The sequence below is a fragment of the Branchiostoma lanceolatum genome, chromosome 7, assembly GCF_035083965.1.
Source record: "Branchiostoma lanceolatum isolate klBraLanc5 chromosome 7, klBraLanc5.hap2, whole genome shotgun sequence".
Taxonomy (NCBI): Eukaryota; Metazoa; Chordata; class Leptocardii; order Amphioxiformes; family Branchiostomatidae; genus Branchiostoma; species Branchiostoma lanceolatum.
Window position 1 is genome coordinate 19,766,794 of NC_089728.1, and position 23,800 is coordinate 19,790,593.

Consider the following 23,800-nt stretch of genomic DNA (forward strand, 5'->3'; position numbering starts at 1 on the left):
AAACGCTTTTTTGACCATAGCAGGTTCAATTTTGTATGGAATGAGATGCAATTTAGCACAGATTTAATGACACATATCTCTTCTCGAGACTGAAGTATCTCAAAGTGTTGTGAAGATTGTTACCAGCGACTGAGTTGAGTTTAAGTTGACCACACCCTTGAAAGCTTGTACGAGGCAAACAGCAGTGAAATGGAAGTTCAATAAGAGGTAAAGTATGACCCTCTTACAAGTACTGTAGGAGACTGAAACTGCACATACATCACTATGCATATCTCTGCACGCCAGATGCTTATTTTCATCTCTGAACTCTAATAAGTTTTAATTTTTTTGTTCCTAGAGTGGAGTGAGATATGAGGCGAATTCAGAGCGGGCATCTGAGTCCTTGACATGCGCTCTGTTGATTATTTGTTTTTGTAGACTACTTTCCTATTAAGTCAGAGAAATGGAACTAAGCGCACTTCTTTATCGTTAAACATATAATATCTGTGTCAAGTTTTGTTCCTCTTTATTAATGGATAAGTAGTGTACAAATTCTTTAATCAACACATCACGAATTCGGCTGTGAATTTAACTGGCCCTGATATCATACCTCACTCTATTCTAGCAGCTGTAAAAGAAGAATTGTAAGGAGTTCAGAAATAAAATTTGCCAAGTATGTCGTAGAGACATGTATCGTCATATAGATTTAATTTAAGCTTCTTTAAGTGATTGTAAATTGTCATGTCTGACTATCTTTGCCTCCGACAAGCTTCCGAGGATGTGGTCAACTTCAAGTCAACTCAGTCGCTGGTGAAGATATTCACAACACATTGAGATATTTCAGCCTAGCCTCAAGAAGAAATCTTTCGTTACATCTGTGCCAAATTTCATCTCATTTCATACAAAATTGAACCTGCTATGGTCAAAAAGGCGTTTTATATTGACGTCCTCTCGTACTACTCACCCAGACTCGAGATGCGGTTTTCCGCGAGGGAAAGTGTAGTTAGAGATGACAGTCCTCGGAAAGCCCCCGGCTGTATGGTGGAAACATTGGATCGTTGGACACTTAGATACTTAAGGCTTGAGATGTTTGGGAACGACCATTCCAGGAGAGTAGAGGAGCGGAGATGCTTGATGTGGATCACTTGAGTACCTTCGAGAAAGCCAGTTGGTACGGCATCGATACATGAGTCACATCTATACTTTCTCCCACCATATCCCAACCAGGTATACGTATAGGATGACTCCTCTTCTCGATCATGATATGGGCAGTTACAAACCAAATTTTCCTGATTATGGGCTCTACAGTTGCCTGGGCATCTTTTAGCTGTTGCAGGCATAGACTGTAGACATGTAGGGACCAGAAGTAACAAGACGAGTGCTTCGCATCGTGGCATTTTGATGACTGATCGAGCTTCACTGATTTTCTTTCTGCATCCTCTTCAAATTAAGGTCAACCTGAATAATCATTGTGCACTTTACTATTCAAACGTGTTGTACAATTGCCCACCGTATACTGATGTCGTTACAAATTTGTCTGAGAAAATTGGTGATCATTGAATAAAACATCGTGATTATAATGGGGAAAGATGCGAAAGTAATTTCATGCGCCACCTACGTATGGGTGTTTTTATGCGTTGTTTTTTATGCGTCGTTTTAATGAATGAATGAATGAAAGACCTTTATTGTACATTTATGCTTAAACAAGCTAAGTGCAGGTCATGGTGATAAGCAAAGGACTACATACAGTGGTGATAATATGACGTAATATAATGTGATATCTTACTGTGTCTAATAGGACTAATCTATACTTGTCTACTATTTACAGGTTCGACTTCTTCTCGCTTCATAAGGCAATTGTAGATGTATGTAGATATGGAACTCGTTATACATGGTTTGTTCAGTTTCATTATAAATAGGAATTTTTCAGTGCTGTTTATATATTTAAAACTAGGGAACTTATCTTGTATATAAGTATAAAGGATATTTCTCTCATCGTTGTATAATGTACATTCCACAACAAAATGACTTTCGTCCTCAATTCTATCTAAATTACAAAATTGACAAATTCTTTCTTGCAGAGGAATGCGGTTGTGCCTGCCCTTTTCAATGAAGGGAAAACATCTTGGAAATGAAGATATTTTTCAAAAGTCATTTCAGGGAGCATCTTCGTATTGACGGAGGTTATTTTTACTTTATTTTTTGCGCGTCCTAAATCAAATCAACTTCACCCTGAATATACATTGATAGTACACTTTACTTTTCATAATAGGGGAGCAATTGCCAATTTTCATTGAAAGTTATTGTTCATTTGATGAGAAATCTAGGTAATGAGAAAATGGTTAAATGTCATTTCAGAGACCACCTACACATCTAGGAAATTGTTTCATTGGGCTTTTTTAAGTGTTTTTTTTTTCAATTAAGAGAAGCCTGAATATACAAACTGCATCTTCCTATGTAAATGTGTGATGCAATTGCAAACTTTTGAACTTCCATTGACTTTCGAGGGGACTTTTAAACAGTCAACCGCCTTAGTAACGGTTCAAGGAGGGTACTGGAAACATCCCAGCATTCCTCAATACACATATAGACTTCTTATGTTGCATTTGGTTGTGAAGTAACTGGTACATTTTATTTATTAGATTTTCGTCTCTTGAACTGTCAAAAGAATAAGTTAGTCCATGAGACTATCTGGTTTTTGTAATTTGTGCACAACCTTTTAAATTGTGTCCTAAAAAATTGCGGACCATTGATTCAAATATCCATCACAAATTCTGTGTCAAAATCTGACTAATCTACAATGTTGTCCATTGTCGATATGATACTGCTTGTGCATCAGGAAAGCAGAAATGTCCCAAAACACACACACTGAAAAATGATGTTTGCTTACAATTGTTACAAAAAAATACATTATCAAATATCTTTTTCTTTACTTTCCCATGGGTGCTTGTTTGGTGATTTTTTTTTAATGCACAAGCAGCATCATATGACCAATAAATAGTGTTTGCTGACACTGTAATTTGCTCAGGTTTAGAATTTGTAATGAATATTTGCATTAATGCAATTGTTTATGACACAGTTGAAAAGTTGTGCACGAATTACAAATGTCAGACAGTCTCATAGACTAATCTACATTATTCTTTTCACCATTCATAAGACAAAAATCTAATGATTAAATTATACCAGTTGCGGCACTTTTAAAGTTAACATGACAAGTCTATATGCTTGTTGACCACAGTCAGTCATCTGTGGATGTGTATTGTTGGACGTGTATTGAGGAATACTGAGATGGTTCCAGTATTCTCCTTGGTAACGGTTTGACCCTGGTGTAAGCTGACAGGTCGTGGCGTCGTGTGGCGCAAGTGTAGAACTCGTGGCTGTCAAACAATGGGACCCGGGATCGAATCCCAGGGGTGCCCAGTGACATGTCCGAACTTGCGCCCCGACGTTGTGCCCTTGGGAAAGGCACTTTACACGCATGCCCCCCCCCCCCCCCCCCCCCCAAGTCTCCAACGGCAGCTGTCTTCAACTGGCGGACGAGAGCAGCGCCAGACGGGCTGGCGTTATCAAGGCGGACCTCGAGTGTAAGAGTCATCCGGCAGCTCGATGCAAGCATCCCAACCGAAACCAGCACGTCTCGCTCGAATTGGTGCCGCTGGAGAAGGCGGATGCCCAAAGTGTGTTGGTCTCAGATTCGCAACCTGTCATCCACCTTAAACAAATTCAAGCGAAGGCTACCGTGTCAATTGACACGGTCACCATACTCGATCTGTATTTGTATCTGTACTATGTATCTGTACGATGTATCTGTACTATGTATCTGAATACGAATAAAGATAATACGAGTGGTTGCCATTAAGCTGACAGGTATAAACAATGGTGACCCCACCCTCGCAGGGTCACGTATCACATTTAATTATGAGTTGTATAGTCGAGTTATCTACATGCACAAAGATGATTGGAGTGTGGATTTAGTGAAGGTGGTTGCACTTTATTATACAATCTACTGTACAGACTTCAAGCACACAAGATTACAGTCCTATAATGAAGGACAACTATATTTGCAGTAGTTCCTACCTATTATTTATGACAAAAAGTTTAACTTTCTCCTAATGTAGATATTACTGAGAATGGGGACAAACGGAATTTTGGCCGCCACTGTCCTTTGTCAGAAAAATGTTACATTTTATTGTGCTTGTTGTACCAACTACCCCTCAAACACACAGTCTCTCTAGTCTGGTATCTGCTACTTAAGCACAAGTTAAGTCAAAGGGATGAGTCAAGACGTTAACATGGTTCACAGCATTTAGATTTGGCTTCTAGTTTCTCTAACACATTAAGAATAGAGACAAACTAAGATTTCCTGGCTAATTTTCCTTGCAAACTGAACATTTATCTCGAGATTAACATCATTTATTTTAATTACATCGAATCTACATGCAAAATGTACGCAATCTGTTGGCTATAGTCTTCAGGAAGGGACCTGTATTAGCTACATGTCCAAACATAAAGTCCTTTATTGTAGGTGTCGCCCCAAAAAATGTAGTCTAAAACCAAGCTTTGATATTTTGATTTATTCCTAGTTGAATCTTATCAGTATAAGAGGGATGTAGATATTGTTCTCTCTTGTTAGAAGCGAAAATCATATTTGAAAATCAAATAATGATAGCCAGTTTCTGTGCCTGAAGTAGCGAGTTCGCCGACATTGTGATTTCACACACAGATCGACAAAGACATTTCCTTCCGTAAACCACATGGCCGATGGCTACCTCAAAACCAATTCCCTGGGGAATGCATTCGTGCAATTCCTAAAATTCTTCAAAGCGATCGCAATACTGTTATTCATGCCTCCGCCCCTGAGGCGTCGCCAAAAAACTGCTTTTGTTGCTGTTGCTTTTGTATAATGGCTATAGCTATACAGGTAAGTTCACTATTTATTTAAAGTGTCCATTCAAGAACACGGAGGTGCACGTTTGGATCAGAGATCGGTTTGGCGTTCACGCGAGGTTTGAAGGAACAGATCTTGTTCATGGCTTTTGAGAAATTACGTAGTTTCATTCCACAGGCCGTGCTAACTTCGTTCATTTTTGGTACCTTGGAACAACTTCCAGGACTGTTTATACCATTGGTATGGCCATCTAGAACAGAAGAAGGTGCCGTTCTCGCTAACAGTTCAGCACGAAGGTACCACATGAACGCAACCCAGTTGTCAAAGTATTCCATCAAGATCTTCCTCCCTCTCAAGACGTGGAGGACAGCTGTTAAATCTCCGTCGAGCTCCTTGGTCATCCCTCCTCGTAGAGCAGCGATGTCCTTACGAGCAGCGTCTTCCAGCTTCTCCGTAAGACGTTCTGGCGGTATGAAGACGGCGGCGTCTGTCTGTCCAAGCGTCGCTCGCTCCGGGACGGTGCGGACCCAGTTCATAAACTCCGTTATGGCGACGGCGTATTGATTTGTCTTTCTCAAGAGTGGCTTGGCAAGCTGAAGGAGAGCGGGGTAGCCGACGTAATCCGCCAAGTTGGAGGTGTGGATCCGGTCAAAGACCATCCCGTCAGGAATGTGCTGCGACACCTCAAGGCAATCAGACAGAACAAACATCACCTTTATTTTGCCTTCCTTGATGGTTTTCTGAAATCTTGAGATCTTGTCGCTGATGTATACTGAATACATTTTAAGTGCGCAGTCATCATCACCACAAAAGTCTCTGACTGACAGGCAGTCCCATGCTCCGAAGGGAGTTGAGTCACTCTGTAATCCGAGTGTTAGTTCAGGATATGGCATTGTTTGAAGCACTTTAGAACTTCCATTCATCGCGTTTGCTATCTTTGTAAAGAAGTTGGCGAAGCGGGTGTTTGATGACATTAGTGTGACGTTATCGTTACCTGCGTGTTCCCTTCTGTGGTCTCTCTCACTGAGGAGAATACCGTTTTCGTACCAGTCTCGCACCGACGTTCTGTGGCGCTCTGGCAACCGGAGCAGGTGGCTTTCAACTCCCATGCGAGGCTCTTTGGGAAACCCCCGAAGTCGCTTCCAGTAAATGGCTTGAAACTCTTTCTTTATTGACTTCTTTATTTCTCCACTTTCTTTTAGAAGCTGAAGCCAAGTCTTCCACATCTTCTTCAGCGTTGTAAAAGGACCAGACCTAACAGTGATTAGCCCTGTGCAAAGGACGACCGCTTCATCACCATCACACTCTACGTTAAGAAGGTCTTCTAGGCAGATTCTCAGCATCTCTGTCTGCGCCTTACTGATGAGAAGAGAGTACCATATCTGCGTGACGTCCATGGCTACATCCTCTTTGTCTCCATACTTCCAGAGCACGTACAACATGAGCACATTTCGGGCCATCACCTGGAAATCGTTGTCATTCAAAACAAAGGTGACGTTCCCGGTGAACTCTTTGGAAAGTTCTGCTGTCGTGAGGACAACGTGCCTCATACTTCCAGTCCCGAGCAGAAGAAGGTTAAAGTCGTCACCATGGTGATCGTTGCCATGGAAACATTCATTCTGTGACAGTTGCAGCAGATCCACCGCAACCGTGTTCCCCCAGTAGTAAGTCGTGGACAACCCGGCATCTTTCTTCTTCTTCTGGTCGGCGGCAAGTCGTGCGGCGATGGCGGTAGCTGCTTGTCGGATGTACCGGGTTTGCTGGTTGCAGGCTCCCTTGTGCCGGAGCCAATCGGACCGCTGACAGTCTGGGCTGCAGTAGTACACCTCCTGACAGGCGGAGCAGGGTTTGGCCTCCCGTGTTGACACTCCGCAGCTCGGGAGGCTACATGGCTGGGTAACTGCACAGTTCGTACACTCCACCTTCAGGGGAAAATCAGAGTAAACTTAGTCTTAGTCTTAAGAATACTGGATAAAACCCACTATGGGGCATCATGTCCAGGGTGAGGTGCAACTTAATTAGAAAAAAAAGACATTGCTGTGATAGGGACAATGAACATGGCTTTGTAGACATCTCCCACTTGTAATTCACCCATGACGATGGTAGGAAATAATTTACAAAACTAATACTATAAGCTGCTATTGGTCACTTGACACAACGTCTCCAGTACAACGTCAGAAAAGACAGTATCTCTTGTTTCTCTTCTGAATTAATCTTCAGTAGCCAAAAGTTTTACCATGTAATTCTAAATATGTTATGAACTCAACTTTAACCTCTTTGTCCTTCAGAACAATTTGATTTCGCCACTCATAACGGTTCAAATGAATAAAAAAAAAGATTTGAACCGAAATGTTTTGTGGAAGAACTTTCTACGGTTCCGCAACATCAAGTAGGGCATTCTTGCTTATTATTTGTGAAACACACGGTTCTAAACATACCTCGTGTCTAAAGACGTCCGCCTGCATGCAGTGTTCCCCGCAGTACCGCGCTAGTTCACACCGCGGACAGGACATCGCTGCTACACCTCTACACCGCCAACACGTACCGGGCCGTGAGTCCATTATGGTCCTGCAGCAGGCAATGCCGATTTGGATTTGATTTGATTTAGTTGTTTGGCTATCAAAATTACAGCCAGGGCTACCCAACTAGCCGAAGGCTATGACAAAGGATTAGCCCTGGGAGCAATATTTAAAATTCAATACAAACTTTCACAAAGCACGTCAAAATGTAGTTAGTACTCGCAGAGGTGGGAAGAGGCAATGGATTGAGCTATGATTCAATAGCAACCCCTTGTCGTTCTCTAAAAGTATCTTTAAAGTACCCTGTAATACACCAATTGGTTTTCCTTAGCCTCCCTACGGCAAAAAAAAACAAAACTTAAATAATTTCTATTATTCAAAGAAGAATCAAATTATACAAATGAATGAACGAAGAAAAACTGGCGGCCTACTCAAGTTTACACAGCTTATATTCTAGCCGCCACTTGTATGTTATGGAAAATAAGATATTTGACAAGACACTAAAATATGTGAATGACAAAGAAACTAGTTGGACGTCAGTACGACACCCCCCGCGGGGAAAAAACCCAAAAGGACACAAAAAATGTTTGGTTGCTATGATATAGGCCTGTGTGGCTAACATTATTTCACAATAAATACTAGGAGAACTAAGGGAACTACCACGTAAAATTAAAAGTTGTTTAGCGTTGTCAGAGAGGATGTTGCAAATAATTGACGAAGGGAGTCAGTCTGTGACAAGCCTAACCCTATGGTGGCTAAACTCTCCTGGCAATTATTCTCCCTATAGCCCACGTAGTTAGTCTGGTAAAGACTATGTTAACCTAGTACTAAACGTCTATTGCATCCCCTAACATTTTGAGCATGGTGCTGTAAAAGGCACCCAGAGCATTTTATGAGGCTTGAAAACTGGAAATATTCTAGTTGCTGTAATCTTTATGAAATCGACATTTAATGCCACTGTTAAACACATTTACGTGCGGATTTTATATCAAAAGTGCTCAAAAGTGGCACAAAAATAAGCTACATTGTGATCTTTCAGTTTCACGCGCCTAGTGTAAATAGACTGATACCATAGACCCGCCCACCTCCTTCAAAACGTAGAAATGCAAAATTAAAACATAAAAATGCAAATATTTGACGAAAATGCAGTCACTCTCTCATTGGTCGAACCGCTGATTGTGATGGACAGTCAGGATCAGTCTATTAGGGTTTGGATTTTCTATCAGTTCTCACGACATAGCGACATCGTATCTTTGCTCCTTCAATGTCGATATGTATGGTAAAGTGTTATTGAAACTCACTATGTGTAGGTATTTGAGTTTTTTATTCAAGATTCAAGCCTCATAAAATGCTCTGGATGCCTTTACGTTATGAGTGGTATTATCTTGGACTAAAGCCGGCTGAGGTATTTCACACCTCTCTCAGCAGATGTCAGCTGCAATCAGGCTGTCTAATGTCAGATTACCGAAAGGGATTACCCCATGACACAAACATGTGATGTAAGCGAGTTTCAAATTCCTCGTAGAAGATAACAATTTTTAAAAACTCATGGGGAAAGATAAAATGCACATGCACGGTGTGTCAAGATAAATCAGACAAATGTAAGTAATCCCTGCTCCAAAAAATAAATTCCTCGTACCCAACATGCGAGAAGTTATATTTCATCAATACCTTCAATATAGATGAGACAAATACATGGAGTCTCTCCCTCCAAAAATGAAATTCCTCGTACACAAAACGGGACAAGTTATATTTTATCAATATCTGTCTCATAACAGCTTTCATACTATGTTGTGATATCTGTACTCAGTCGGCAATCTTTAAAACTATGAAATTTGATGCTCATTTCGCAAGTCAGTAAAATTTGCCAAAACTTATAAAACATTTTTAAACGGTCAATTATAGGGGGAGAGGATTCGCCTGTCTACAAATCCTCACCCTTGTAAATCTCATTCCTTCCTGATCCACAGGCTTGCATTGATGAATGCGAGGCTTTTCTCAATGTACTTATGGATAGAGAAATAATTTATATTCAAATACATTTTGGATACATAACACGCTACGATACATCCAATCATAGAAATTATATCCCTTCAGTGAATCATAACAACAGGACCTAACATAACATGAGACATAAAAACTACCACCGACGAATTGGACAATCCTACTAGCCTCCGTTGCATGCCTCCCCACGGCGATTTTTCAACTTATCTGGGCCAGGTTCTTTGGCTGGATGGGCGGGGGCGGTTGTATCTGCTTGGGGACCGTATCTGCCTGGGGCACCGTATCTGCTTGGGGCACCGTATCTGCTTGGGGGACTGCAAAGATACGGAGCCCCAAGCAGATACGGTCCCCAAGCAGATACGGTCCACCCAGCCGTATGGGGTTCTATTACTACGACGCTGATGTCATGGTGTTTGTTATATATAAATACATAGACTCGTAAAGTAATTGGCGTAGCAGACTTATCCTAGACATTTTGCTGTAAATATATTATATACACCATCATTTCTTTAACCTACAACCACCTGCATCTCTTTATTTTTGTGGGGTCGTGTAGCGTAACGGCAGGGTTTTCGACCCGGGACCCTTGGGTTCGAATCCCCTGCCGCCACCGATCTTGTGCCCTTGGGAAAAGGCACTGTACACGACTTTTCTCACTCCACCCAAGTGAAAAAAATGGGTATATTATGTGTGGGTCACGACACCAGCAATAGCTGCATGTGTCACACTTGTATTGCACTGTTGCAATTTCAATAAAATCCACAAAAAAATCTATTCGTGCAACAAGTAATGGTAGGTCTGATATCTAGCAAATATGGCGTACTGTATGTTACATGGACACACAGATGTTACTGTACCTTACGCGTTCTGCACTTCTCGCCTTTTCCCTGGGAAAACGTCTTAGAGAGATAGTTTTCGAAGAAGAACCCGGACTCCAGCGCAAATGCCGGTGGTGCAAAGGCAGCTCGTTATTTATAAGTTCCCTCTTGTCTTAATCTACCTACTTCCAGCCTTCAATCAGTAAAGATCATTATATAAATAAGCTACAGCTGTTTTCTTACTTTGATTGACGCCAGTGTGACGTCAAAGAACGTATTGCAGTGTCGATAATGTAATTAGTATAGATATGGGTCATTCTTATCTGTGAGGGTATATTAAGCGCATTATACCATACGTCCTTTTCTTTTCATAGAATGTAAGATTCTTGATAGAAAAATGACATTTAAGGTGGAGGGTGAAAAAATCGCCCATTTTTGACTAGTTTCCCTTCTCTAACCGGCTGATCAAAGAGTTACGAAATGATATAAGATATACAATTATCGCATATGGGGAAGTCATTACAGATAAATTATTCTGGTATCTGTCAGGCGTTTGTTATGAGAAGATAACGCACGGAAGGCCCGTTTCATCTCTGACGGTCTCAAAAAAGATTTTGAGATAAAAAATGTTCTCATGATGCACCGGAAGACCGCACAATCCCGTATGTAAACAAGCTCCTCTTATACTGTAAATGCAAGTCCCTCGTATTTTCTTCTTCGCGCTAAGGTGAAAACGGAGTGCTTGCGGTGGTTTTTAAGTTTGCAGCAGTGCTACAGTCACATACTTCTACAGTATTGGACAAAAATGTTCGCGGTGGTTTAAAGCTCGCGGTGAAACGGTCGCCGCGAAACCGCGACCATGAAACCACCGCGAACATTTCTGCATTTACAGTATGCGGTGTGCATAATTAGCGTTTGATACAAAAGGCGATTCGTGGATAGTGCGAAAAAATCTGGTCGCTTTATACTATGATGATGTTTTCGCTTAGTTTCAAACAGGTTCAATACAACATTCTCTATCTATCGACACATATGCACTCTAAAAGCAGAGGTTTGGCCTCGGCTTGTTTTCTTACGTCTTTTAGGTGTTTTGCGGGTGGTCTAGTTTGTCCCTTTTTCTTTATGATATATCCGCCAGCGAAAATTGGACGGAAAAGGAAGCCCTACAAAAACGTATAAAAGACGTAAAAACAAGCCGGAGCCGAACCTCTGCTTGGAGAGCATCTCGTAAGTACATACACATTCTATAATAACCTGACCATCACTACGAAGGATGAGACTTTTCTTTTTTAGAAGTGTGCAAATTAAGATGTCTGACCGATCAAGTGCTTTATGTAAAATCCCACTCTGATATCAATTCATCCCAGCGGTACCTTTCACTGTTATTATACCGGAGCACTGCTTATAAGATCAAACTTGTCATTTGAGAAATCTCAGTCTTCCCTATCCTCAAACACTACTGAATCCTAAACATTCGAACGTTCACTAATCAGGTGATACTTTCCGGATAATCAGTCCCTTTGAAACTTTGGGGTTATCGTGGTAAGTTGTCGGCTTTCAGATCTTCACTTCCATATGTACATGTGCTTTCAATGAACAGAGTTATCTATCCAAGCTAATACACTCCTTTAATCTTAGCAAGGACTAGGTGACAGACTAAGCCAGGAGAAACAAAATGTCTTCATGTTGCACACGATGGCTATATGCATGTATTGGAAGTACGTAGTAGCAGGATATACTCTATGGCTTGCCATCTTTTTCCACCGGATGCGTTTGATCTACAGGAACAGTTTTAATACTCAACATGAAGAATTGAGGATTTCAACCAGTAACGTTGGGTAACATAAATTCGGGATTTTTCCGATAATGGTTGACTGAAATCAATCTAGCAGAACAATAAACCATCCTTTTTTTCTATTATTCTGTCAGTATCATGTACTATCTTTGCACTAATCATATATATGGTAGATTTGTCTCTAGTCGTGCTGACACCATGATATTTCAACTTGAAACTACCGTCCGCCGCACGCACAATAACGGTGCTGTCGGACAGGGGGGCACATTAATTCGGGAGAGAAGATTCGTCTTGAATATCCTACCACTAATCACATTTTATACAGCAGCTATTCGTTCCATCCTTGGCTTGAGGAGAGTGCTATGGATATAGACGTGTCCAAGTAAAAAAAATACACGAAAAAACGGCCGTACCGCACACATCAAGCCTCCGGGAACAACCCGTGTGTTGAGTCGGTAGAACGTCACTCTAAGTCGGCCCATCGTCATGGCAACTTGAGCATAATTCATCGGGACGTTTGACGGGATGCAGGCTTTATTGCAACACTTGTAATCATCCGTTTAATAGTACAACCATCGCAAGATGTTCTGCCCCCTCCCACGTCACTGCCAGCCGACATTTCGTGTCAAAGGTGAACACCAGCGGTTGACAACACTAGATATTAAGGGGTGCAATATTTAGGAGGCACACCGCTATCCTACAAACATCGGACTCAACGAAGAAAATCTAGTAACAAAACATGGAACTTTGCTCTAATAACGTAAAAACTACTTGTGGACGATAACTTCTGATGCCTTGTATTATTCTAGATAAGCTATATCTTTGTACACCCATGCATAGATTATTGGTTGCGTCGTCGTCACATGCTTTGGATCGCTTCATTTTTGCAGCCTTGAAGGGGAAATGAATCGTAGTTTAGCAGGGGCATCAGCCGGTCAAAATGTTACTAGTTCGCGTCTGTGAACTAATATGATTATTAGAAGTTTTAGATACTGAACTATAGGTTGTTTGATAGAATTAAACACACACACACACACACGTACGGTTTTTTATTGTACTATATTCAACAATTAATTCATATTTGTTATTGCCAAGAAAACTAGGGGCAGGGTCCAGATGTTACCTAGCAACTCTAGAGAGAAGGCCTTGTTTTCTGCATAGCATAATCATTTCTTCCAATTCTTTATTGATTATGAGATTGGGCCATGATCGATGATTATATGGATGACATCCCCTGGGAACCCCAAAACTGATGAAAGCGTACAAATAGAAAAAAGCTTGGCAAAAAAAAGTTCTCATTATAAAATCTGTGAGGTCAAGAATATTAAACACACAGAAAGGTATACCAAATAATGGAGTCTTCATTTGTGCTCTTTCACAACTTCTTGAATTGATTCCCATGCGGATGTCCTCCATATAATCAAATCAACATGACCTTAGGCAGCAGGGAGAAGATTTAAAGAAAAAGAAAAACAGTAGCATTCAACTGTAATTTTTCTACATTAGAATTTCATTTCCAGCCTTAAGCAACTTTTTACAAACAGATAATTTGAAATAGAGCTTGCGAGTACATGTTATACAATCATTCTCTATGGAGCCAAAGCATCTTTGTATCTTTTCGTGAAAACAGGATACTGCTAATTCAAATTCTAAGGAGTAAAATTTGTATAGTACATCATGTATGGCTGATGGCTAACACAACGATAATATTCTTTCAAAATGGCAGTCTTGTACTGCTGAAGTGCTTATTCTACTTGGTGGGGGTACCAATGCCATCTGCACTACACTCCTCCGACAGTTATGTCAGTAAAGGATGAACTGATGAAGATGTTGCCCAGCATCCTTCCTGGTAAGAGATAAAGAAAAAAATGTGAAATGTGTTTCTTCGAAGGTAAAACGGTGGAAAATTCAAACCAGATAATAAGGAATTTGATTCACTGTGCATACCTCTGTGAAATGTGTTTGGTAAACAGTGGAAAGAATAAAAGAGGGATGAAAAGGTATATGATTAACTGTGCAGACCTCAGGAAACTCTTCATAATCCGTCATCCAAGATGGCACTTTACATGTCCGTCTCGGCTTGGAGTCACTGCCGGTCTCCTGAAAGACACAGTAGATTTCTTCATTGCACAAGCATCACAGGAAGTCAGACTTTTTTTCATATCAATGTAATGTAGCGAGCAAAATAAACCACCAAAATGAAGTTCAAATGAGAAAATAAGATCATTAGTGTTATCATAGCAACAGATGCTTCCGGTGTCTGCCCAGGACCTCTTTTTTTGCTCCCTTTCACTCAGAGATTGTGTCCAACATGTAATGGAAGTGTTGAATATGAATTCCACTTTGTGATGAATTGTCCAACTTATAGCAAAGAGAGAGATATGCTTTTACAGACTATTACTACTAAGACAAACTTCACCCTATCTGGTACACAGAGCGATATTTTCTATGTACTGTTGTCATGTCCGACCCCTATATCCATGTACATAGGTCAATTTCTCCATAAATCATTCGCAAAGCGAGACAGAATTACCCACACATGACTATATATTGTAACAAATACACTGGTTTCGAAAATATTTTGTACTTAGAATTGTAGGATAGATTAGCCTTGTAGAACCGATTGTTGATTTCATGCCATACATTGTACCATGTACGATTGTTGAGCAATAAAGTTCACTTCACTTTCTTCTGTCTCGGGGGGGGGGGGGCTGGTTTGGAGTCACTGCCGGTCTCCTGAAAAACACAGTAGATTTCTTCATTGCACAAGCATCACAGGCTTTTACCTTGCAGGAACCAGGGAAGCTTGGTTCAACACTGTGTCGCACACAATAAGACCTTATATGGCAATACGTTCCCAAATCCTTGTATAGCCGTTGCCTTATATGGCAAGAGAGCACGAAAAGGCAGGCAGGCTAGATTTGCATGTGACACAGGAGGGCGACCGCATGTAACTGCTACAACTGTTCGGAAATATCATTGCATTGTGGTTTCGGACTTTGATATCCTGAAAAATGACCATATTACATCTATTCCACAAGATTGCAGAAGAAAAAAAATGATTTCGTCAAGAAAACGACCAAAAATCGGCATAAATGATACCATATAGTGAGGTTATAGCATTACGTCCAGATTGATTAGTTACGTACCGCAGCTTGGCCGATCTGGCAACGCGAAGCACTTCGGACCCAGAAGATCCGGGTTCGTGTCCGTGCATGGATTTTTTTTTTCTTTTTAGATATTGAATATCAAAAAATATATATTGATATTATATTAATCTATCAATATCATATTTATGAATATCATTTTTTTTCATTAATAAATAAAGAAATATTTTATATTTGTTATTTTTAAATATTCATTTAATATATACAAGGCCTTTGTCTTATGAACAGGACTTCATAGATTCCAAACCCGGCATTCGAATTTTTCTGTTCATTGTAATGGAAAATACCGTGCAGCGGCTCCTATGCGCGGTAAGATGATTCTTGCAAAACACTCGCCACTAAACTTCTATCCCCGATGTAAACAGAGGCTCTTGATGTTGTTTGCAAAACAGCGATTCTTTGTTACAGTAGCAAATGCTCCATTGTTCACTATCGACTTCATTCAGACAACACGGACGCGGAAAGTGGCGCCCCTCGGCACAAAACTATGGGAATTTTCATGAATTTTAGCAAAATTACCCAGGAAAATAAGGAAGAAATGTTGTAAATGCGGAAACCAGAATAATACGGATGAGGTAGCTGTTGATTTGTTTGACATTTGGTAGTCATTTTAGATAGAACCTTAGCTGTTATGAACTTCTATTTCACTTAATTACCATAGTGCTGATGATTCAATGGTGCTTTTTCAAATTTTATGTTTTATTGCGTGCCATGTACATAATTACATTGATAGCTTTTATAATGAGCCTATTATACATTTTACAAATAAGTACAAGTTGTAGGCCAAGACCAGCTTTTCAAAAGCACTTAAGTTAAGTGACGTAACTTCAAAATTGCTTTCCCCAATCTGCCTTTCTCTATTAAAACAGTACTCATTTCCCAAAATGACAATTTTTCTTATAGACTGAACAGCCCTTGAGTGACTTCCTCTGGCAGATTTTACTTCAAGTAAAGGGAAAAGACAATTCACACTCATAAACGTAGCCGAAACGCCAGCTTTTTTTAAAAGCTCTTGTTTTATATCAATGAAATATAGCGTACCTGAGCAAAATAAACCGTCAAAATGAAGTTCAAATGAGAAAATAAGTTCATTAGTGTTACCATAGCAACAGATGCTTCCGGTGTCTGCCCAGGACCTCTTTTTTTGCTCCCTTTCTTCTGTCTTGGGGGGGGGGGGGTGGTATGGAGTCACTGCTGGTCTCCTGAAAAACACAGTAGATTTCTTCATTGCACAAGCATCACAGGAAGTCAGACTTTTTTTTTCATCATATCTATGTAATGACCAGTGTAATGGCATAATGATTGTTCGCCTTGCAGGTTTTGAGTTCGATCCCGGCCAGTTCATACCAAAGACTTGGTACATACTACTATCTCAGTTAAGCATTTGGGAAAGAGTATAGAAGTTAAACACACATCACTATCAGCAGACAAGCCTCCTGCTTAAGAGTTGTGTTGCCCAAGCTTAAGGGCTGCGAATCGGAAATAAGAGCCACAATAGGCTCCATCAAATGGTGCCGGAGGGCTTGAACGTTTTATTTATGCAATATAGCATACAGATCGGTTTCTGACCACGTTAAAAAACCACCAACATGAAGTTCAAATGAGAAAATATGATCATCAGTGTTACCGTAGCAGCAGATGCTTCCGGTGTCTGCTCAGGTCCTTTTCTTTGCCTCCCTTTCTTCTTCGTCTTTGCCAAGGCAACAGCCTCCTTCCTTTTTTGTTGATTTTCTAGCCTTTCTAGCTTTCTTTCTTCTACCTCTTGCATCTTTTTTCTCTTCTTTTCTTCTTTCTTCCTTCTTCCTAATCTGTTCCTCATGTTTTTGTTTCTCTTTTCCTCTTCTTTTCTTCTAATCTCATCGAGATATTCTTGATCAAAGACGAGTGCCTTGGGTTTCAATATTTTTCGTTGCTTTGATTCTGGTATTGGCTGAAGTATGTCAGCTACATAGGGCGGCACAATGCCTGCCTTCACGAAAGGGTTTTCAGGTTGTTTTTGTCCAATATTTCCCCCACAAGCATAACAGGGTGTTTGCGTTGAACTACTTGGGACCTTCTCCTTTCTTTTATCACAAAGGCTTCTTCTGGCTGCTTCTTCTGCCATCTGCAGCACTTCCTCTTCTATGTCTAGAAGTACACGGCTGTTGTCTTCTTCCTGTTCTTCAGCCTCAGCTACTACCTTTGCCATCTCAAGCACCTCTTCTTCTACAGGGAGCAGTTCATAGTTTTCTTCGTCTTGTTCTAGATCTGCATCTTCTTCTTCGCCATCTCCTTTTGTTGAACTCACTTCATTCAGCTTGAGCCACCTCTCTTTTATCTGAGCTTCATTTACAGGATATAAACCTGACTTCTTGAATCATGCTTTGATACATGCCATAGTGAGGCTTTCTTCTCTAGTAACTTTGGAGATTTTAGGGAATGATGCTTTCGAGACAAAGAAGTTTGGCTTTGCCATACTTATGTTGTTCACAACGTCCTCAAGCTTGTCTTTCATTCTAATGAATGGACCCCCAGGGGCATCTAGTGGTTGCAAAAAATTAGTAGCATGGGGTGGTAGACCCAGTCAGATAATGTCATTCTTCACAGCAAAATCAATGGCTTTATGGTTTACATGTGTGCTGTGTTGGTCCATTACGACAAGTACCGGTTTTTCAGCTGAACAGAATCTTACAAAACCCTTCTGCAGCCATTGAAGGAAAATATCAGACTCTATAAAACCTGACTTAGTTGTAGCATACAGTGCATTGGTAGGTCCTTCCAATTTGTATGCTGTACTGGGAAACGCTTTGGAAAAAATAATGAGAGGTGGTAGAACTGATCCATCTGCACATATACACTCAAGGGATGTAATGTGATCCCGTGTACCCTTCCTAACAGAGGCAGCTGGAGCACTCATTCTTGAAAAGGTTACCACCTTTTTCTTGTGGGGATCCAGATCAAACCCTGTCTCGTCTAGGTTGTAGATTCGGTGCGGTTGATTGGTCAAGTCATTCTTGGACATTGTTGATGTCAACATTGTGAAGAAATTTTGAATTACCTTCTCATCCACAGCATTCCGCCTTCCCCTATCAAGTGGGTCTGGTTTACGTATTGTCAACTTGTTTCTTTTTTTGAACCCCTTCCACCATGTTCGACTGAACCCTTTCTTTGGGTCCACCTTTGGACTCAGGCCATATTCCTTACAGTGTCTGAGATGTATCTGTAGTGCCAGACTGAAAATCGTCTTTTTGTTTATTGGAAATGCCCTTTCGACTCGATACTTAATGTAGAAGACAAGACTTTCCTCCTCCGTTTTGGTGAGGATACATGGTCGTCCTTGTTTTGCATCGATAGCACTCCTTCCGGATAACTTGTCACGTACAGTACTGTCCGGTACTCCATCGTTTCTCCCTGCTTTTGCTGGTGTCAGATTGTTCTCATGAACCTCTTTCAGCACTTCTTCAATTTTCTCATGATCCCAGCAAGTTATCTTCCTTTTTTGTGGGGAACCTTCCATGCCCTGAAGATTTGAGTACAAATTGGCAAAAAGTTAGCCGGCCTTACAGTTTGCAACCTAGAGAGTCTGTTCGGACTCGCCATCTCCAAATGGCTCAAAGTAATACACCCATTATAATCTATTCACGTACACAAAGAAAGAAACTTGCTGTTATGAAGATCATTTGAGCAATACATGTAATTCAACCATCAGCTGCTAGGGTGGGGCTAGGCTCGCAGAACTTTTAACAGCAAAAGCTTCATAGAATGATGCTTTACACACAAAAATTGTACTATAACTAAAGAATATGTTTTGTTTGTGTATTGTTACCATAAAATTATATACTTTGTAAAGCTGACATCAAACCGACATGGTAATGGAAAATACAATTAAAATACATTTTTAAAAACCTGAGGTTACTGTGAGTCAAAGTGAGCAAAATCCTTGTACATCAATATCAAGTTCAATTAATATTCCCCTAATCTGGTAATAATCCAAGTTTATGTTTATGTTCCATGAGGACAGGTGTATTTCGAATTCTGTGGTGTGGCTAACATTACAAGACAACATTTCTGTTTGATTGTAGTTAAATATAGACCTATATAAAACCTTGGTTAAATTGATGCCTTCTGTAGCTCCTGTTACTGTATCCACTTCTTCTGTTTCCCCCTCCTCTTGAACTCTTTCTCAATATGCATGGTAGTAGATAAGGCCAAGCACCTGGCAGCTAAATTCACAGCACAACTGTAATGAGACAAGTCCGTTGGCTTGCTATCATCCAAAAGAGCAGCATACTCATATTTATAAAGACAAATATGACAAATAAAATGTCACAATATTCAATAAATGACTCACTGAAATATTTGTGTTTGCCTCCTTCTTAATCCTCTTCATGTGCTTCAGGAACTCTGGTCCCTACGCATTGTGGTCCTATTTACAAAAGAGTATATTAAAAAACTGCACCAACTGGAAAATCTTCCTTTATATACCAGCATGTAACATTGTACACTGTTATTTGAACGAGCAGTAGTGAAGTCACTTCACGACCTCGGCACTTTATTCGGTGGTTATAGGAACGACCATACCTTATCACACCGTATAGACCGAAGGAAAGCGGGTCATTAACCCTATATTAATTACTTGCAGTCTTATACATTAGCCATAACAACAGTCGCCGTGCCGCCACTGTTTGGGACCCGTCCCCATGTCTAACACCCTGTCAAAATGAACCGGCATGAGTCTTCATCCGGGCATCAGATCATCTCGTACCCAGAGCTGTGTGATTCAGCACCCACTAACTATAAGAGCTACCCTGAAAACGAGACCGTGAGTTTACATGACGACATAGGTGACCCGGATGAAGAATCATGGTGGTCAGTTTGACAAGGTGTTAGATATGGAGACGGATCACCAACAGTGGCGGCACGGCTAGCGCAGGGGGCGGTGGATCCTGCAAATACCCCGGTAGGCTCAGTAAGGTTGTTAAGAGTTGAGGGACTTGCAGAGTTCAGACTTCAAGTGTTCCGGCACGCATTTTCGGTACTTTGCTGTTCGTAGGCTGGAATCGAGGGCACCGCGACTGTTGTTAGGGCTAATATCAATAGTGCTAAAGGTTCCATTATTGAGCCATACTCTTCTTCTATCTATATATCCGCATCATCTCATACTAAGAGTAAGAGACACTCAATCATACAACAAATTAGAAAAGAACAAAATATGAGGTTTGAAGTGGTGAAATGGAGACTTAAAACTTCATGTATGCTGTGGCAAAATATTCAAGTACCAACTCAGATGCACATAATATGCAAAAAATGATTCTTAGTTAAACTTACCACCAGTAGTGTCCTTAGACAAAACATCAGTAGTGGAAAACTCGGCTTGATAAACCAAAGGCCAATTCTTCCCTCATAACTGCACAAACCTAGTTGACCAGAGAATAAGTTAAGTCTGATTTGTTTGTGCTTTGTGTATACATAGCCAAGGGTAGCCGAGGCGACTAACGAAGGGTGTTTTTGCTTGATATTACATATACTATCCCTTCTTAGTCCTGGGGCACGCCACTAGTTCCACTCCGAAACAAGTTCGTCCGGCCGTTAAACTTGGACGATGGGCCCGATGCTTGTTCTCCCTGAACTCCTAACACCCTTACCTACGTGTACGGGCACTTTAGCAACGCCGGAAACCCCAAGTTAACTCACAGCATGGCCAGACACTATAATAGTGCATTATAGTCAATAGAGAACAGTACCGGGTCGCCATTTTCCTTCAAAATGACGATATCAACAGTCAGCCTGATTGGCCAGGCTCAGTCATGTGAATAAACGTATCAAAAAGGAGCCAATCACACTGATTATCTTCGCCGAGTACTATAGTACTCGGGGTAGATTATATTTTCGGTTGAGCCAGCTGTTTGGTGGGTCTGTATGTATGTCAAGAGCATAACTCAAGAAACCTTTGATGAATCTTTATGATTTTTGATAGGTGTGTAGTGGTTGTGCAAAGAAAGGTCAAGTCCAAAAATCATAAAGACCTTTGATGAATCTTTATGATTTTTGGTAGGTGTGTAGTGGTTGTGCTAAGGAAGGTCAAGTTTAAAAATGGTTCACCTTGCGTTTTTCAACAGTACTGCAGCGGACTTTTAATTTTTGTGCGTTTGTATGTAGGCAAAAAAAGTGACGGAAACGTTGATGGATCTTCATGATTTTTTGCAGGTGTGTAGATGTTGTGAAAACAGAGGTCAAGTTTAAAAATGGTTCTCCTGGCATTTTTCGTCGGTACTGCATCGGGCTTTGTGTGGATGTGTATTTGTATGTGGAGTCTTATGGACAACATAACTCAAGGAGCTGTTGATGGATCTGTATGATATTTAGTGAATGGGAAGGGTTTACGGAAAGGAAGGTCAAGTTCGATAATGGGCCTTCTAGCGGGTACCTAAGGTACTGCAGCTGAGCTTCAAAATTAAGTGGCATATTTTCTGAAAGTGCTATGGTCATGATATTTGTGCGGTAGATAGTTCATGCCACAAGAAGCAAGTTCTGTAAGTTTGGGCCCCCTAGCGGCTTGTTTAGAACTGCAGTGGGTGTTTTTGTTTTGACATTCGGACACGTATTACTTGAGAAGGGGTTAAGAGATTGTCGTAAGTTTTGTATGTAGAGAGCTGCTCAGATGGTGCTTTACACAATTGATGTCTAATTATAGAAAACAGAAGCTAATCTGCATAATTAGTAAGGAAAATTGTAAATCCATTACATTCCATAATGGGACATGTGACAGTGTTCCTGAAACAGGCCAGCAGAAGGCCTTGCCTAGAAGTATAAATAAACAGATGGGGTACATAAATAAACAAATGGGGCAGTCTCACTACAATTCAAGCAGATGTGTGGGTCCGGTTGGTTTTTAAAGATTTCAGTTTCGGCATTTTTGTCCAACACACGGTTGGAGACATAACGGAAAGGGAACAAAATAGAAAGCCTTACAAAACACCTAAAAAAATGTGAATAACCAGCCCGGACCCACTCCTCTGCTCAGAGAGTTCATTGCACCAACACTGCACCACTGCTAGGTATTACCTAGCACCGTATGGAAAAGTGACATGTACTATGTCTTGCAAAATGTGTATGATATGGATTAAGATTTATTCTAGTCATATATATTGACTGTACCATTTAATTATAACTTTCAATTTTTTTGATGACCAGTTATAACATATATCAGCACACTATACACATATACTAGTCCTGTACCACCAAATGATTTTTTATCCCTATCTAGACTGGACTCATCCCCCCACCCCTTAACTTTCAAACGGTATGGTGTATGATCAAGTTTGCAGAGGGTGACAAGGATGTAAATATTAATCACTCTCCACAATAAGTCTTGATTATTTGGCGAAGATAATGTGTTTGTGGAACTCTAGTTGTTGATATTACGTCATTTTGATGAAAAATGGCGACCCGGTACTGTTCTCTATTGACTATAGTGCACTGTTATAGTGTCTGGCCGTGCTGTGAGTTAACTTGGGGTTTCCGGCATTGCTAAAGTGCCCGTACACGTAGGTAAGGGTGTTAGGAGTTCAGGGAGAACGAGCATCGGGCCCATCGTCCAAGTTTAACGGCCGGACGAACTCGATCTGGAATGGGACTAGTGGCGTGCCCCAGGACTAAGAAGGGATAGTATATGTAATATCAAACAAAAACACCCTTCGTTAGTCGCCATGGGTAAGCCAAGGGATCATAAATGTACAAATGTTGGTATAATAACCATGTAGCATTGACCAAGGAGGTTCTATTTCAATTCTCCTTGCATTGACCCAATCATTCTCTACAGCATTTAAAGTATCTAAGGCTGATCCTGTCAGCAGTAGAAAAATCTGCACTGCTGACAGGATGAGTAGCCTAAAGCAAACTTACATTTTTCATGACAGGACAATCCAGCAGGTGGCATTGAACTCAAGAAACAATGCATGCACTTTGGGATTCGGATCAGTCATCTCCCAGATATAGATAGGGCCACTGTTGACAAATCCGTGATGACAGTAGTACTGTACTCGAACTACAGCTATTTTCGGCGTCAAAATTAAATGCAAAATGCACGGGAAAGTTGCCAGCCACCTCAATGTCAATTGCTCCAGCAGGTGGAGTGCAATGATTGGGTCCGCCTCGCACATTTGGATCGATCTTAAAATCGTTGGATGGCAAAGGGCAGTGAAATTTCGCAGAAATTTTCGAGACTCAGCAAAATGGCCGACTACTTTCCCGGGCATTTTGCACGATGATGACGCAGACCCACACCGGGATAGTCTACTACTAAATTTGCACTATTTTTTGCACTCGTCGAACATTTGAAATCTCCTCTTTATGTGTGCTTACATTCGATTAAGTAATAAACTGTGCATTCAGTTATTATTGTATTTTTGCTAGATAATTTGTATGGCTTAGTGGGCATCGAATCTAAAACCAAAGATTATACTCCCGTTATATATTGGTTCAGCCTAAGATGGTCTTCGCCGTTTTGCGATATGTATATCAGGATTACAACAGTTGTTTTGCGGCATGCATATCAAGATTACAACAGTTGTGTGTTATAACGCTTTCTCTCGTTTTAAAATCACCTCTGCTTAAGAAAAGAATGATAAGTTACCTTCTCCGGCGAGCCT

General features: G+C 40.8%; 1 protein-coding gene across 2 annotated transcripts; it reads right to left on the bottom strand.

Moving 5' to 3' along the window:
• Window positions 1-13,492: 13,492 nt before the first annotated feature.
• Window positions 13,493-23,402, bottom strand: LOC136438077 (uncharacterized). Of its 2 annotated transcripts, XR_010756380.1 has the most exons (8): window positions 23,055-23,402; window positions 20,478-20,566; window positions 19,501-19,575; window positions 19,272-19,389; window positions 16,798-18,669; window positions 16,272-16,372; window positions 14,026-14,103; window positions 13,493-13,849 (listed from the first exon to the last, which is right to left on the bottom strand). XR_010756380.1 is itself a non-coding variant. In XM_066432750.1 (4 exons), the coding sequence occupies exons 1-3, from the start codon at window positions 17,356-17,358 to the stop codon at window positions 14,049-14,051; spliced, it is 717 nt and encodes a 238-aa protein (XP_066288847.1). In that variant the 5' UTR covers window positions 17,359-17,722; the 3' UTR covers window positions 13,493-13,849; window positions 14,026-14,048. The 2 variants fall into 2 exon arrangements, 1 of the variants encoding a protein (XP_066288847.1); XM_066432750.1 differs by lacking the exons at window positions 19,272-19,389; window positions 19,501-19,575; window positions 20,478-20,566; window positions 23,055-23,402 and having other exon boundaries at window positions 16,798-17,722.
• Window positions 23,403-23,800: the final 398 nt, after the last annotated feature.

Bases quoted from the DNA above. Each gene is read 5' to 3' on its own strand.
- LOC136438077 (XM_066432750.1), bottom strand. From the start codon at position 17,358: ATGGCAAAGGTAGTAGCTGAGGCTGAAGAACAGGAAGAAGACAACAGC. The intron at 16,373-16,797 runs GTAACACTGATG...TGTGTTTTTCAG, and splicing joins CGGAAGCATCTGCTGCTACG to GAGACCAGCAGTGACTCCAT. The intron at 14,104-16,271 runs GTAACACTAATG...TGTGTCTTTCAG, and splicing joins CGGAAGCATCTGTTGCTATG to GAGACCGGCAGTGACTCCAA.